The sequence below is a fragment of the Phascolarctos cinereus genome, unplaced genomic scaffold (genome assembly GCF_003287225.1).
Source record: "Phascolarctos cinereus isolate Bilbo 61053 unplaced genomic scaffold, phaCin_HiC Scaffold_2;HRSCAF=192, whole genome shotgun sequence".
Taxonomy (NCBI): domain Eukaryota; kingdom Metazoa; phylum Chordata; class Mammalia; order Diprotodontia; family Phascolarctidae; genus Phascolarctos; species Phascolarctos cinereus.
Window position 1 is genome coordinate 192,615,701 of NW_027555625.1, and position 17,441 is coordinate 192,633,141.

Below are 17,441 nucleotides of genomic sequence, written 5' to 3' on the forward strand. Positions count from 1 at the left end.
GACAGCTGATCTATTTCAAACAGGAAGCTGTTTACAGATAACACTTGCAACTGATCTGCCTGGTTTGCTGAACTGTCTGAAAGCAGAAGGCACCAGTGCTCCCAATTTAAGACCGCCAGGCTTCTGTAAACAGCAGCGATGAGGTTCCCTGGTGCAGTGTCCCCACAGGCAGGCGATGGTCAGGAGGCCCCCTTCTTCACCCAGCGAGCCTAAGGTAGGAAAGCCTGAAACTTTATAATTTTTATACCTAAAAGGAGTAAGCCACCCAGCCAACATTTCAAATATAAATGAAGTACTGAGAAGGTAATCCAAATCCAAATAATAGCAGAGGCGAAGAGGTGTGGCTGGACGCAAGATAGAACTGATGAAAATGGAAGACAAGTCTTTTTCTACTATAGTATGAGAACTAATTTCTCAAAAAATTAAGGGATTTGTTTCGAGGGACTTTCAGTAAACTTGAGTTAGGTAACCTGATTGATAGGTGCAACCTTTAGAGTACCCTTTGGGAAAAGAAAAATAGCAATTACAACTCACATTTAAAAAAATAATACTTTAAGTTTTTTTTTAAATTGGTTAGAAGGAATGACTAGTTCATTTTGAAATATCCCTACCGAAGTGAAGAAAGTATTGTTCTAAGAAAAGAACTTTGTGTCTGAGAATATTAGAGCAGAAAGGGGCCTCAGAAATCATTTAATAATAATAGCTTACATTTATACAGTCCTCTAAGGCTTATAAGGCATTTTATATACATTTAAATTTCACAATAACTCTTTGTTCATCTTTTATAGCAGAATAATCTCATGGAGGTTCAGAGATTAAGTGATTTGCCTTCACTTTACAGATTAGGAAATTGAGGCCCACAGAGGGGAAGTTATCTGCCCAACCAATGTCACAGATAGTAGTAGAACTATATCAAGTGTCTTTAGAACCTGGTTAAAAATTTCTGATTATACGTAGGTATACACGTATATATGTATATATGTGTATGTGTATATACACACATATATTAGGACATATATATGTATATATATGTTCTAATATATGTATACATACACATATGTATTATCCCAATATAAATATGTATCCCAATTTGATTTGCTCATTGAGTGAAAGTCAGGTGAGACTGACAAAGTAATCCCTAGTAAATAATCAATAGTGCTTTTCAAAATAGTTGAGAGGTCTGTATTCTGTAATGAAGGGAGCATTGGATCAGGAATTGAGTCACTTGGGTTTTTTGTAGCCTTGACTTTACCAGGGATTACTTGTATGGCATTGGGTGAATTACTTGACCACTCTAGGTCTAGTAATCCTCACTTGTGAAATGGGAGAATTGGGCTAGAATGATCACCAAGATCCCTTCTAGCACTAACATCCCTTCTAGTTCTAACATTCTATGACTCCAACTATAGAAATGCAAATTATGGTGGAAGGATGGGATGCAGGGCGCCAAGAGGAAAGGAGGGGGCTTTATCCTCCCCAATGGGATTATTTTATATAGTCTCTAAAGCTCGAATGAAGGGAGGAAAAATCATCCTGTCCTAATTTCATGCTGAAGTAGAGCTATGCTCAGATAAAATACAATCGGGGAAGGACTGTGTCATTGAAACTGAAGTGAAGTATGATTCATAGAAGGGCTCCCGACTTGTAGGGTGAAAGCATAAACAAGAGCATCTATATGTAATGATGAGTTATGGATTGGCTGGGGAATCTGGGGAGGTGAAGTAGTTTTCTAGAGTTACATTGAGATTAAGGGAATAAAACAACTTCTGAAAGAGAGCATACTGCAGCCTTAGAATGAAAACCGAGAGGATAAATTGATAGTTGTTTAAAGCTTGAGAAAGGTAATTGGAAAAGCATGCCTATACCTTTTATCTTGGCCGATGTTTTCAGGGCTTTAGAAGATGAGGAAAAGGTTTTGCCCTAGAATTGGTGCTGAAATCTGTGATGCTTTGGTTTCTGGACAAAGGCACACAAATGCCACAGGAGGGAAAATTATGAGCTGGGAATTCACCAACTGAGCTCCCAAACCCACCTTCTGAAATGACCACTGACAAAATATTTATGGCACACATAAAAATACTGAGTCCTGTGGTAGAAATTCAATAATAATATAGTGCCTTTTCTCTGGGACCAAGGGGGACCTTTTATTCATGGTCTCATTGATTCTTACAACATTTCCTGGCCAGCTATTCAGAATTAGAATTTCTTTTCCCCAAACTCCCTCAAGAAGTTTTTTTATAGTTTGCTTTTTTTTTTTAAAGAGCTCCCCATCTGAAATGAAGGGATTAATCTTTGTTAACCCCTACTGGGAAAGATAAGGATGATGTGTGTATATGGGGTGTGTGGTGTGGTGTGTGTGTTTGTGTGTGTGTGTGTGTGTGTGTGTGTGTGTGTGTGTGTGTGTGTGTGTGTGTGAAATGATTTAGATTTTAACACCACATTCTTGTCTCAGCAAGTTGGTAGTAAGAACTGAGAGAATGGGTTTCAGTCAGCTCTCCTCCTGGTTGGCAACTGTGCCATTCCATGCCATCTGTCCCTAAGGGACCCCTTTCTTTTCAGCAAAGGTGATAACTTTCCTTAAGCTTCTGCTTAGGCCTAAAAACAGGGAGAGAGTTAGAAAGTCTGTCTGCTTCACCATCTCTGGTCACTTCATCTGCTGGAATTTTTAGTCCTAGGAGGGAGGGAATTTCCATGTTAGTTTTGGAAATGCCATAAAAATTATGTCTAACTGCTGTCTATGATGAATAAACGAATGAAAAAACACTTATTAAACACTTACTAGATGCCAAGCTAAGCTTTGGGAATGCAAATGCAAAAGCAAAGACAGTCCCTGCCCTCAAGGAAATTACATTCTAATGATTGATAATACTGAGTCATTACTCATTATAAAGGTCTTTGAACGTAGATGGAATAGGAATCTGCCTACAGTTGTGACTTGGTGCTCACCAGGACTAAAAATACAAAACCCCCCCCATAATGTTTATATAGCACTTCATGGTTTAGGAAGCATTTTCCTCACACCACCACTGTGAGGTGGGTGGTGCATGTATTATCCTAGCTCTGAAACTCAACTCTGCAACCTTGGGCAAACGGTTTAATTGCTCTGAGCCTCAGTTTCTTCATCTGTAAAACAAGGAGAATAATATTTGCACTACCTATCTCACAGGGGTGATTTGAGGAGTATGCTTTAGAAGTTTTAAGTTGCTATGTAAATGATGATATAAATATAAGTAATTATCTCCATTTTACAGTCGAGGAAAGTGACATTTAGAGAAGTTAAGTGATGGCTAGAAACTCAAACCCAGAGCTCCTAACTCCAAGTCCAGTACTTTTTGTAATACACCATGTTACTGTTCTTCATGTCCCTAATACCCCTCTTTTACATCTAACTCTCCTCCAAAAAAATTTCCCAATCACCTCAGGTCTGAAGTTCTGCCATTAGACATTCAATCATTACCTAAAGCCTTTTTGTTATTTAAAGTTCCTTTATTAAAATGTAAATCCATCTATGAGGAGCAATATCTTAAGCCAAAATATATTTAAAGCTGGAAGGAACCATGAAGTTCAAACCCCTTATTTTACAGATGAGGAAACTGAGGTGCAGACAGATTGGTAACTTGCCCAGGGTTATACAGATAGTAAATGGCAGAGGTAGGATTCAAACTCAGGTTCTCTGACTCAAAATCAGAAGCTCTTCACACCATGCTACACTGTCTCCAAATACTTTATTGAAGGCTAGTTACCTAAAAGCAAGAAAAACCCTGGGAAAAGGAGAACAGAGTACACAGAGTATGGGGCATCATGGAGAAGCCAAAGTAAGGCTTTCCAGTCTCCGCAGTTTCCCTGTGGCCTTGTGGGACTGTGAGTAAGTCATACAAGTTTTCTGCCTTCTTTTCCTCCTCCTCCTCCTCTTCCAGGTATATTCTGTGAGGCTGTATTTATTACTTCTCTTTGGATATTTATTGAATAAAACTCCTACCTCTTCTAGCTCTTTGGGAGAAAAACTGAATTACTTGAAAATTATCATGAAAACCAAAATAATTGACATTAATTACTGGTTTCTGGGATGGTCAATTTCAAAAGTTTTAATTCCTGCTAATCCTGGCCTTTCTTTAAAGTCATGAACTCTTTCTTTAAAAAAAATGACACTTTTATTGCTGCTTTTTGTCCTTGCATTACAATCATTTCTGGAAATTACCTGCCCTCAGTATCTACCCTCCTTGAGGCTTTAACTTGTCTCAAAGAAAAAGAATTAAACAGAATCAACTGACCAAATTACTCTCTGGGAGTCATAGATAGCTGGAAGGAAGGGACTTTACAGACTATCTGGATATAAGATTGAAGGATTTAGAGCTTCTAAGGGACCTTAGAAATCATCTAGCCCCACCACCTTATTTTATTTTAATTTAATTTCTTTTTCAATAACAAGCATTTTTCTCACCCCCCCCCCATCTCCACTGAACAAAACCAAACCAAACCAAACCAAACCTTGGTTGACACGTATGTATAGTTAAGCAAAACCAATTCTCACATTGGCCATGTTCAAAAATGTATGTCTCATTTTGTATCTTCAGTCCATTTCATCTCTTTCATGGGGTGGGTAGCATGTTTCTGGAATCACCAGCCCATTTTACAGATGGAAAAGATGAGTTCCAGAGAGGCCAAGTTAACTGTCTAGGCCCTCACAGTGAGATCATGATGAAGTCAGGACAGATCACAGGCTTCCCAATTTGTAGGTTGGTCAGGGTTACTTCTGCCATAACATGCTGCCTTTTGAAGTCTCTGCCAGAAAAAGAATTCTGTGCCCCTTCAATGCTTGTGCACTCCTCTTTGTAAGGTAGGAACACTTGCACAGGTAGCTTTGTGAGTAATCTTCACTTGTTTCGTCCTGTGTATGTTTGCTTTCTCCAGCTTAAAGCGAGTAAGTAACTTGAAGGGACATGTCATCTTGCCTCCAACACTGGCCTCTTTTCCTGATTTCTCTATTTTTAAGGACACCATTATCTTCCCAGGTACATTAGCTTAAAAAAGTCATCTTTGGCTCTTGTTCAATTGATCCTCTATATCAGTCTCCAAATCCTGTTGATGCTATCTCCCCAATATTTCTTGCATTCTTTATCTCCTTTCCATTCCTACTGCTACCATCCTAGTTCAGGTAAAAGGAAATGAGGACTTAACTATTATGGTAGCCTCTTGAGTGTACTCTCACCCTCTATTCTCTTCTCCCTCTTCAATTAATTTTTCTTACTTTCAAGGTAATCTTCTTAATGCACAAATCTGATCATGTCATTCTTCATTTCAAAAGCTATCAATGCCTCCCCAATGCCTACTGAATGAAATTCATGGTGTATAGGTTGGTGTATAAGGCCTACAACAATTTGATCCCAACCCACCTCTCCAGCTTTATCTCATACTACTCTTTATCACATATTTTATGTGAAGCTGCTGGTGCCTTCCTCTCTAACATTTCTATTTATTTTATATTTATCTTACATGTATCAGTTTATGTATATATTATCTTCCTTATTTGAATGCAAGCTGCTTGACAGCTGGACTTGTTTTTTTGCACACATACATATATATATATATATATTTTTTTTTTTTTCATTCCTAGCACTTAGCACAGTGCCTGGCACATACCAAAAGCTTAATAGGCATTTGTTGATTAGTTATGCTTCAGCCAAAGAGATCTAGTTCCAGTGTTCTTGATTCATCTCCTGTGTTCTTGTCTTAATATAAAATGGAAGGCCCGTCTGCCCCATCTTTACCTATTGAAATTTCACTCAACCTTCAAGGTCAAATATTACCTACTTTTTCAATGTGCTTAATAAATATTTATTGATGTTTAAAATTTTTGATGTTATTTATTTTATTTTTTGAAGTGCCTCTTCCCTTTACTGGCACACAAGTTCCTCCTCTGACAATTTCAGGAGTTGGACTAGATGGCTTCTGAGGTAAGCTCTGGCTCTAGACCTATGATTCTGTGATCTTATGAGCTTCTCTCAGACCACTATTACGTCTACCTTGGCACATGATAGAGTGACTATTGAAAAATTTGTAAACTGATCTTCCTTACAGGATTGAGAAAATCACCATGAAATATTCTGCATTTTTCATCAGTAGAATAGTTTGGCCTCCTTAAGCCAAAGTATGAGAATCACACCTTCATCCATCTGGCTTTTACATCCTGAAGTTTTCTTGATACTGACGCTTGAGATTGCTTTGGCTAAATTTTGTCTAATTAAACAAAACTAAATCTGTTCCTTGACCTCACTTTAACAAAATGTTTTCAGCTCCCTGTTTTTTTTTTCAGGCTTGTATCCACTTTTAAAATGACTGATGTTTCTGATTGTTCCAAGCTTCTGACGTCAGAATGATTTGAGTAAGCTTCTGATCATATCCATTTAGACATCTTGTGTATTCATCTGCAGCTCATGGATCTGAGCTTCTTTCTATTGCTGTTAATCTTCCCACTTTCATCAGGCAAGCTCCCTTGTGTGTGAGAGGGAAGGACATCTGCATACCCCAAAGGCACCCGCTCCTCCCTAGCCCAAGCATTCCCTGCCAGGAGAAGAAATCTGGGCTTTGTGAACAGAGTGTACAGGCTCTTAGCAGAGAAAATCCAACTTGTTATTCAAATATGGAGACTCCAAAAGCTTCATTTAACCTTAGCTCACTCCAGCTTCCTTATTCTTTATAGCTTCGAAATATTTTTTAAGAGGCTCAGAACACCAGAAGTGAAAAGTAGCTTCCCCCCCCCAGCATCCTTTTTCACTTTTCTTCATTTTTGCGAAGTTAAGTCAAAAATGACCTCAAATTTAGATTTCTCTCTAAACTAAGCTTAAGTCCTTTGTAACACCAAGGTTTCCACTTTTCCTTTGCTTTAGCTTCTGAAGCACACATTCATGTGGGCTCATTCAAGATCTTTTTTCTCTCATCTGCCCTTTCCTTCTCAGTCATCATTCCTTTAACCTTTGTCAACACTTAATATTTAACTTTCAAGGCTGACAATATTAAGAGATAATCTCTACTTGGTCTCTCAGGCATTTTTTCATTAGCAGGTAAATCTCTTTTTCAGACTTTCAGAAATGATGTCAAAATTACCATACACTTTGGAAAACAGGACTTGCTTCCTGGACAGAAGATACTACTTACTGTCTGAGGTGGTGTGGTATAGTGGACCTGGAGTCTGAAGACAAGAGTTTGAGTCCTGGTTCTTTTCTTTACTAGGCCTGCAACCATGGGCTAGTCATTATTAGGCCCCCCTAAGCCTTAGTTTTCCTGTCTTTAAAATGGAGGTGATAATCCTTGCAACACTTAACTCAGTTGTGAGCAAAGTGCATTTTTGTTGACCACGGGCAAATTACTCAACTTTTTAAAGCCTGTTTCCTCATCTATAAACCGGAGCAAGTAATACTACCACCTCATAGAGTTGTGTGAATAAAGTTTTTTGTAAATCTTAAAGCCCCATAGATATGTAAAATATTGTTATGAATAAACTATAAAGTGTTATATAAAAACAAGCTATTATTACTGACTCAAAAGCCAATAGATCTTTGGTTGGATAGATGTATTAAGACATCTTTTCAGTTATGAGTCCCTAAGTGGTATAGTTGGCAAGAGATTGAGTGGTGAGTGATTAAAACAGAAATTTGGGAATCAGAAATTACATATTTTCCCAGTGACTGGAATTCTTTGAGCTAGTCAGAAGGTCCCAAGACGGGAGGCCTGAAGACTCTGTCAAAACCCTGTGACCTTGTTTAGCAGAGAATAAAAGAGGGAGGGAGGGAGAGAATGAAGAGGAAAAAAAAGGGAAGGGAGGGAAGAGAAGAGGACACACACACACACACACACACACACACACACACACACACACACACACAGACTGAATGGAGAGAGAGAGCAATAATGATTCCACATAGCCATTTTCCCCACTGAAAGTCCCGTATGTCAGTCCCTAGCTCCTCAGATTGGGTCTGAGAGGGCCATTGCCTGTCAGGAGGTTGGTGAAGAAAAGGGGAAGCAAAAGCTCCAACATTTTCACCCTGGCTTTATTTATTTATTTATTTATTTATTGCTTTTTCTTCTTTTTAAAAAATTTTTATTAATTTATTTTGATTTATCAACAATCACTTCCATATGCTTTGAGTTGAAAATTTTTCTCCCCCTTCCTCCCCCCCCCCCCCCAAGATGGCGCACAATCTGATATAGGCTTTACATTTACATGCCCACTAAACATATTTTCACATTAGTGAAGTTGTAAGAAAAATTAAAACCAATAGGAGGAACCATCAGAAAGATGAAACAAAACTCAACAGAAGGTAAAAATAAGTGATAGCGATTCAACTTCCATAGTTCTTTCTTTGGATGTGGACAGCATTTTCCATCCTGAGGCCTCTGGAGATGTCTTAGATCCTTGTAATGCTGAGAAGGGTTCAGTTTAACAATCTTAGTCATTGCATAACATGGCTGTTATTGTGTACAAAGTCCTCTTGGTTTTGCTCACTTCACTCGGCATCAGACCATATAAGTCTTTCCAGGCTTTTCTGAAATCAGCCTGTTCATCATTTCTTATAGCACAATAGTATTCCATTACATTCATATACCACAACTTGCTCAGCCATTCCCCAATTGATGAGCATCCTCTCAATTTCCAATTCTTTGCCACCACAAAAAGAGCTGCTATGAATATTTTTGTACATGTGGGTCCTTTTCCCATTTGTTTGATCTCTTTGGGATACAGCCCTAGAAGTGCTATTGCTGGGTCAAAGGGTATGCACATTTTTGTAGCCCTTTGTTCACCCTGGTTTTAAGGGACTGAAGCTATTGGTAGCCTTGGCCTAGAGTTAGCTTCATGAGGATTATAAGCCTTGCAAATGGATATTCTTAATGGATACTCTTTGTGCTATTTGCTAGAAAAATTACATTGATAACGTAGGGGCACTTGCAACAGAGAATGCTCAGAAGTTTGCAGTTGCCAAGTTTATATTATAAGGGTAGCATATTCCCTGTCAACTGAAGATTTCTTCTGAGTTCTTGATTTACCACCATGGAGAGTTTTAGACAATATCCCTTCAGGGTAGGAGACTGACCTAGATGACATCTACTTTCTCTTCCCACTCTAAGATTCTGTGATAAATCGAGTCTTCAGTTTTTCTCCTTAAAAATAAATAGAAACATTAAAGTGGCTTGAATGACCTACAGCAGATGCTTACTGGGCTTTTTTGATATATTAAGTCATTTATTGAGTTCCTGGGTATTAGGAAGGACAGGACACCAAAGTAAAGAAAGTGAGACGCTGTCCTTTTTCTTCAGGAGCTTACAATCTAATTGAAGAGACAGGAACATTAATGAACAATTTGCTGTTAAGAAAAACAGTACCATTTCTAGAGTGCCTTTAAGGTTTACAAAGCACTTTCTTCACAATAACCTTATAACAGGCAGTGAAGGTATATTATTACCTTTTTACAGAAGAGAAAACTGATGGTTGGAGAGGTAAAGTGTGCTGTCTGTGATCACACAAAGCTAGCAACTGTCAGAGATGGAATTTAAATCCCTTTTTCCTGCTAACTATACCTCCCCCCCACAACTCCACTCCTAAGTATAGTGGACTGATTCCCAAGTCCACCCTTCCACTGAACCACACAGAGACAAAATAAGTGATAAGGGCAATAAGAACCATAGTGGATAGTCACAGATAACCACTACCAGTTATGATGGCTTTCATCTGAAGAACTTCTTTCCACAAGTACAAGCAGGGTAAAGAGTTCCGTTTTTTTCTTTCCCTTTTTTTTCTTTTAAAGACTTCCCATAACTGTTTATCCATTCTTTTATTTAGGAGTCAATGACCTGCAAATACTCATTATGAGGAGAGATCTGGTTTTCCTGGGGACTCTAATTAGCCTGGTCTTCCTGTCCTTGCTAAGATCTGGATCGCCTCAACATCTTGCAGAAGAAGCCTGCTCTGTCCAGATTCTTGTCCCAGGCCTTAAAGGTAACCTAGCAGTCCCTTCTTTCTCTTTGATTCACCCTCTGTCTGGGCAGTTGCTTAGAGATTTCTTTTCAAGTGGGTCTCAAGCAGCTACCAATCTCTGGAGCCAGACACCTGATATCTGTACAGCTCTGGGGACTGGGCAGATAAGGTGAGCTTCCCCCAGGCTCTGGGTATGTCTCTGTGCATAGAGATATCACTGAATGATTTGGGTGAGGGGGGAGTGTCATTCCTGGCAAGGCCACAGGACTGGAATAAATCATACCTGTGTATCCCTTTCTCCCTCAACATTTTTATTCAAATGAAAGTAGATTCTTCCATTTAAGTCCTCATCTGATGCTTCGTCATAGAATAGAAGTGACCCTGGATGCCAGAAAAGCATAAGCATGCTAATAGGTTCTACCAAGACAGAATTGTTCCAAGAACAAACCCTAAATTCAGGGTGTGTCATCCGAGGACAGGCCCAGCTGACCGAAGACAAATGTAACTCCATGAAGGCCTGTTCTCTCCCTTTTATATTTGCATTCCTAATACCTGGCACAGTGAGCACTTATTAAATGATTTTTTTGTTTATCCATTTGTCTAAATTTGAAGAACATCGTCACAAAAGGGTTGGCTAGAAAATAAATTAATTTTTAGCCATAACAACTCTCAGAGAACATCTACCAACAAACATTTATAAAATGTCAGTCTTTTGGAGATTCAGTGTGTTGTGTGTAAATAACTCTATGCTTTGTTCTGTTTTGGAGGCAGTGGGGGTTAAGTGACTTGCCCAGGGTCACACAGGTAGCTAGTAAGTATCTGAGGTTGAATTTGAAGTCAGGTCCTCCTGACTCCAGGGCTGGTGTTCTATCCATTGTACCACCTAGGTGACCCCAAATGAAAGTAAACCTTTTTTTGGGGGAGCGGTGTGAGGCAATCGGGGTTAAGTGACTTGCCTAGGATCACACAGCTAGTAAGTATCATGTGTCTGAGGTCACATTTGAACTCAGGTCCTCCTGACTTCAGAGCCATTGCTCTATCCACTGTGCCACCTAGCTGCTCCTGTATGTAAATAACTCTAGATTTGGATCCATAGGATTAGGTTTGAATCCTAATTGTTCCTAACTCATTTTGCAACCTTTGGAAAATCACTTTACCAGTTTTCGATTTATAAAAGGAGGGCATTAGACTAGAATTCAGGGGTTCTTAATTTGGGGATCTATGTGAACTTGTTTTTTAAAAACATTTTGATAATTATTTCAATATAATTCATTGTCTTTGTAATTCTGCATATTTTCTTTTTTGCATTTAAAAACATTATTTTAAGAAGGGGCTATATGCTTCACCAGACTGCCGAAAGGGTTCATGTCACACACAAAAAATTAAGAATCGTTGGATTAGGTAATCTTTAATGGGACTTCCAGCTCTTAAGTCTATGAATACTACCAGTACTGTAGAGTTACATTTTCAGTGGAGATCTAAAATCTTGTCTGCTTGTAGTCTTTTGTTTTAGGTCCAACCCCATTTCTTTTTGATGTTGGGCTTGTGGATCAGTGCTAATTTTTAATTTTAAGCATATTGGTTATTCTAATGGAATTGATGATTTTTTTCCCCTCCCCCTTTCAAGGTAATCTGATAGATCAAGAATCTATGAAAGGGGTCTCTCATTTGCTATCATTCATGGTTTCTTCAGGAAGACTAAAATGTAATGGAGATTCTGCAGCATCGTGTGAACAAATCTCAGACTCTTAGCTCATCTTTTCCATTACTTTTCTTGGTCCTCATCCTCCTTGACCTTTCTATAGCAGTCAATGCTATTAACCTCTCTATCCTTCCTGAAACTGTCTCCCTGCCTGCAGTCTGTGACACTGTACAGTACAGGGATGTAGAAAGAAAAGTAGACCACGCCTCTGGCTCCTTTGTTGGCTCTATTTCCCACTGTCATCTAGGAAAGTAGAGTGTTCCCTAGTGCCTTTGGTCTTCTGTTTGCTCATCTCCTCCCTCTCACTTTTGCTGCCACTAGACATCCTATTCTAGGTCCAGCACAAATACTCCTTCCTTCACGCAGCCTTCCATGGCCTCCTCGCAGCATTTGTTATTTTTACTGCCCGTGTAGTGTGTAGGATCAGAGGTTCATTTGGAACTGGAAGGGGTCTTAGAGGTCGTGTAGTCCAATCCTCCAATTTTATATAAGAGGAAACTGAGATCTAAGATGGTTAAATGACTTTCCTAAAATGATACAGGTAGTAACTGGCAAAGCTAGCATTTGAATTCAGGTCCTCTGATTCCATATCCAGGGCTGTTTTCACTTAGCTATTCTGCCTCCCATTTATCACATGTCACCTTCTAACTATTTTGTATAACCTATCCAATCTCTCTTACTAGATCAAGAGCTCTCTGAGGGCAGGAATTATGGGGTTGTTTTTTTTTTTTGGTGAGGCAATTAGGGTTAAGTGACTTGCCCAGGGTCACACAACTAGTGAGTGTTATGTGTCTGAGGCAGGATCTGAACTCAGGTCCTCCTGACTCCAGGGCTTGTTCTCTATCCACCGACAGCTAGCTGCCCCTGGAATTATGTTTTTTTTTTAATCAGTGTCTTGTCTTAAGCATAGCAGTGTTTGAGTGAATGACATGAGGTAAGGATTCACCCATAGTTTAGACTGTTCCACATTGCATGTAATCCAATTTTCTTACGTCCAATAGTCCCCATGAACTCACAGAGACATTGCTCTCACCTATTGTAACTTCGTCTATGCCAGATTTTTGATTTAGACAGTTCAGCAGTTCATTAGCACTTCGAAGAGCAGCGAGAGAGGAGAGTATCAACTCTTGGTGTGGGTTCTTCACTTAAGAGAAAGAATGCCATTATTTCTACCAGCCCAGCAATGAATGAGAAAGAGACTATCCCCTCTTTGTGATTCACAGGTGAAAGGAAGAAACTGACAGAGACCTTTGGCGAAACTGGGATATGGAATCTTGGGTCTCCTACTTAGAGAGTAAAAATTGATGATTTAAGACTGTGTCCTGAGATAAACTCAGGTTCCCAAGCATAATGTGGCAAGCAGCTCATCATTAATTTACTGGATTAAGAATGGCCTTTAAAAGGGAACAGCACAGAAGTCATATCCTCATGTCCCTCCTCACTGTCTCCCCCAGGGATCCCTTGGGCAGTCATTGTTCTGAAGCTCCGAGCTTTGTTGGGATACTTCTATAGGGTTATTAGAAACAGTTTATCCAAAGCCAATAAGAAGTTCTTAGTATTTCAGAGAGAGCTGGAAAATAAACAAACTCCAAATCTGGAATCCGTCGCAGAAAAAAAAAATAGAGAGTAGGTCTTTGTAACTGGAAAAGCAAGGGGTAGCTTAAGTGATTGCTTTTTGGGAGCAAAGGATGGAAAAGTTTAATATTCAGCTGCTTTCAGACCTCAATGAACAGTAGAATATACAGTAGGATGGTGCCCAATCAAGCATTTTTCCTCAGTTAAAAAAGGGCCTTTGGATCTTCCTCAAAATGACTTTGTATGTTTAGGGTAGCAAGCATATGGGGGATTTGGAAAAAAGAGAACAACATGGCAAGGCAAGAAAGTGCTTCCAAGATGTAAGCATCTGCAAGTGGACAACTTCATTGCTAGTTAATGTCAGCCTTGTGTGTGTTATGTAAGATGTATAGGAAGGTCCCATATCTTTTCTTTCTGACATGACACAGACACATATAAAAGAATGGGGAAGCCTCTAACAGTGTCATCAAGGACAGTAGGCTGTTTCTGACTCTATGACATTAAACATTCTTCACCAAGTTATTTGGTATATTCTGTGCCTGAGACTTAAAACACAGCCTAATGCATGAGATCCTTCCCAGGGACTCACAAAATAATAATAAATAATAATAATAATAATAATAATTCCTGACATTTATATAGCATATAAGGTTTGTGAAAGTGCTTTCCATACATTACTTCATTCAATTGTCACAACAAACAGTGAAGGTATTTTTGCCTTCATTTTACTGGTGAGGAAATTGAGGCTCAGAGAGTTGAATGACTGGCTCAGATTCACAGAAGTAGTAAGAATTAGAGTCAGAATTGAACTCAGAGACCATTTTGTTTTTGTCTTGTTTGCCTAGTGCCTATAGCAATGCTGGGCACATAGTAGGTACTTAACAAGTGCTTGTTGAATCAGCCAATAAAAAGCATTTTGCAAATGATTCAACTTTTCAGATAGGCTTATGCATCTTTTTTTGAGCTGTATAACTATTCAGAGGTCCCGAATGTATCAAAATACCTACCTGCCATAGAGAATTTCACTTGAATTTCAAACTTATTCATCTGAGTTGCATTCCACATTGAATTGGCTCTATTTGCATCTAATTCTTATTTTCGCATATACAGAATTACTTAGCAGAATTGTTTCTCCAGATAAACCTAACTTTGTCACTACCAACAGGGAAAAATTTCACAGTCAAGTTCATTAGTATATTTATAGGAACCTTTAAAATTATGATGTCTTACTTCAGAAAAACCTGGAAAGACTTGTATGAGCTGATGCTGAGTGAAGTGAGCAGAACCGGGAGAATGTTGTACATGATAACAGTTACACTGTCCAGTGACTAGTGTTGATAGACTTAGCCCTTCTCAGCAATGCAAGGATGTAAGACTTCTCCAAAGGTCTCATGATGGAAAATGCTATCCACATCCAAAGAAAAAGCTATGGAGTTTGAATGCAGATCGAAGCTTACTATTTGCTCTTTTTTTCTTCTGTTTTGTTTTGTTTTCTTTCTTGTGTATCCTTCTATTGATTCTAATTCTTCCTTACAACATGGCTAATGTGAAAATATATTTAATAGGAATGTATATGTATAGCCTATATCAAATTGTGTGCTATCTTGGGAAGGGAAGGGGAGAAAAATTTAAAGCTCAAAAGCTTATGGAAGTGATTGTTGATAAATCAAAATAAATTAATAAAAAATTATAATGTCTTAATCTGCTAGGAGGAACAGGTGGACCCAATATTAATTCATTTCCCTGACAATGATTACCTTGATTACAAATATAACAACCACTGTTATCATTTCAACTCAGAGGCTTTTGCTGGTGAATGTAGAGAAGGCTAGGCATTACATTGGGAATATGGAACATCTCGATATTTAAATTGGAGCAAGGGAAAGAAAAGCTGCTAGATAGTAGCGAAATTGTAAATGATGGTGTCTCTAACTTCTCCCTCCCCCCAGCAATCACAAAGCATCACTGAGCAGAGGGGAGGAAGGCTATCTTCTTCTCTAGCCCTCTCCCAACCCCTGCCACAGAACAGCAGAGTTGACTCTGTGCAATATTTATAACTAAGCTGCAAAGTAGAGTGGAATAAACTGATGCGGAAACTCAAATTCATTCAGCTGGGGAATGAGGCCTGCAACTTTCCTTCCTCAGCTCACAAATGGTTGATGTGTTATTCCATATTTTAATTCATAGAGGATTTTTTATTTCATCAGCTTGGGTACTTCCTTCACTGATACAGATGAAAAACTCTCCACTACTGGGTTAACAGTCTTCATAAATTATGATAGCTGATAAGATTCATCCCCCTGTGTACAACCTGGCCACGAGCCAGGTTGGTCCTCGAATAGCAGGCAAACAATCAGTTGCCAAGCCTGTTCCCAAAGCCTTTCTAGCTTGGGAGGGTCCCAAAGCCAGAGCTTGTGGCATAGCCCTCAATAACCCAGGGTTAACTTTGTGCCTCAGTGAGTTATCAGAGTAGGATTTTAATGCTTCCACAAAACTAATTTACATATTTTGACATTCAAGGCTCTTTGCAGTCTGGCTCTAGTTTACTTTTTTTCCAGGTGGCTTTTATAACTATTCCCTATCATATATTCTGTGTCAAATTTGGATATTCATTTGACCTCACCTGTGGTTTGTAATTTTATGCTTCCATGTTTTTCTTCAAGCCAAGATTATGACCATCTCCTGCCCCCAAATTTCTACTTCATAAAATTCTACTTATCCTATAAGGTCTAATACAAATGCCTCCTCCTCCAGAGAGGCTTCTCTGATCTTGGCCTTTCCCTTATCTGAGCTCATAACACTCTGTCCTTCTCTTGTGTACTCATATTCTAATTTGTATTATATGCTTATGTGTGACCATGGGCAAATCACTCCTCTCAGTCTTCTAGGTGACTCTTTAAGACTATAAATTGCATAGAACCTACTGACCTGAATTGTTAGAGGGACTTTCCTCATCTGGGAGTTCCATATACTAAGGAAATCACAATTACAATTCCTGTCCCCTATTTATTTGTAGCAGTGATAGTGGTGGTGATTGAGTTCAGCTACTTCTGTTTGTTCCTTACCCTATAGTTTATTTCCAGCTCAGGTGGGCTTTCTTCCCAGTCAAGTAGATTCTCCCTTCCTCCCCTCCCCTTCAACTAGTCCCATTCATTAGTTCTTTAATTTCATTTTTCATACCTTTCCAGAGAGAGCTCTTTCTCTTAATTATCCTGTCTTTCTATTTAGTCTAGACCTTCATTCTTTGGCTCTTGAATCATAATTATGTAGTCTTTCTCTTTTCACTATATTGTACCTCACAGAATCAAAACGTCTAAGATGTCCACTCTGGGCTCTCACCTTAGGCAGTTTCTGCCATTGCTTGGTAGAGGTTGCCTGGAGACTTGCCCTCTTCCATTGTGCCTCACTCCCTGAACAAAGCCAATTATTGAGGGGGGTCAGAGAGGACTCAGTTCAGTGTCCCTGATTATGTAGAAACACTATTGAGCTATGCCTTCCTAGTTACCTTTTTTTCCCCATTCGCCTAAAAATCTTCTCCCTATATCCAAGCTCTCCTACTCTTCTAGATCCCAATTGCTGTAGCAGTTTCAATTCTCTCTTCCTCTGGTAGGATGAGTGGTCTTTTCAAGCATCAAATCCCCCAGACCACGCCCATCACAAGGTCCTCATCTCCCTTCACAGAATATCTTTCTTCATCCATAGGTGTATTCATCAGGGGCATCCCCTTCCACCACCAAAGCAAGGCTTCCTTACTTCCTCTCCCCTTTTAAAGTTCTTTCCTTCTCCTTTTCACTCATTTCACTGCAGGCTCTTCTCTTCCGAGACCACAGGAGATTCCTTTCCCTCCTTGCTAGCCTTGATCTGGCCCAGGCACATCACATATTCGTCTCTATCCCCTTGCTCCCCTCCCCACCATTAATACACCCTCCCATTTTGTAATGTAGTCCCACAAAAGCATTGATTTGCCTGTAGACAAGGCAGGCTCTGTCCACAATGCCCCAGGCTCTCTTCTTTCTTGTTACCTTCACAGGACTTTTACCTTCACCTCTGTCTCCTTGGGTACATTTAGAAAGAAGTCTCTCACAGGTCTCTCTGCTATCTCTCTATTGCTTTTTCTGCCCTTGACTGATGCATTTGTTCACCTCACCTTCATTTTTGTCGTCTGGAATGTTCAAAAAGCAAACAATCTCT

General features: G+C 39.3%; 1 protein-coding gene across 4 annotated transcripts in view; it reads left to right on the forward strand.

The window, feature by feature from the left end:
• The window catches only part of COLEC11 (collectin subfamily member 11), a 72,265-nt gene continuing 54,824 nt past the window's right edge, over positions 1 to 17,441 (forward strand). For 3 of the 4 annotated variants that reach the window (XM_020965862.2, XM_078149750.1, XM_078149751.1), the window contains exons 1-2: positions 1 to 214; positions 9,839 to 9,994. In XM_020965862.2, the coding sequence (XP_020821521.1) occupies positions 9,865 to 9,994 (130 nt within the window). In that variant the 5' untranslated portion in view covers positions 1 to 214; positions 9,839 to 9,864. The remainder of the gene's footprint in view (positions 215 to 9,838; positions 9,995 to 17,441) is intronic. The other variant, XM_020965864.2, reaches the window with a different exon arrangement.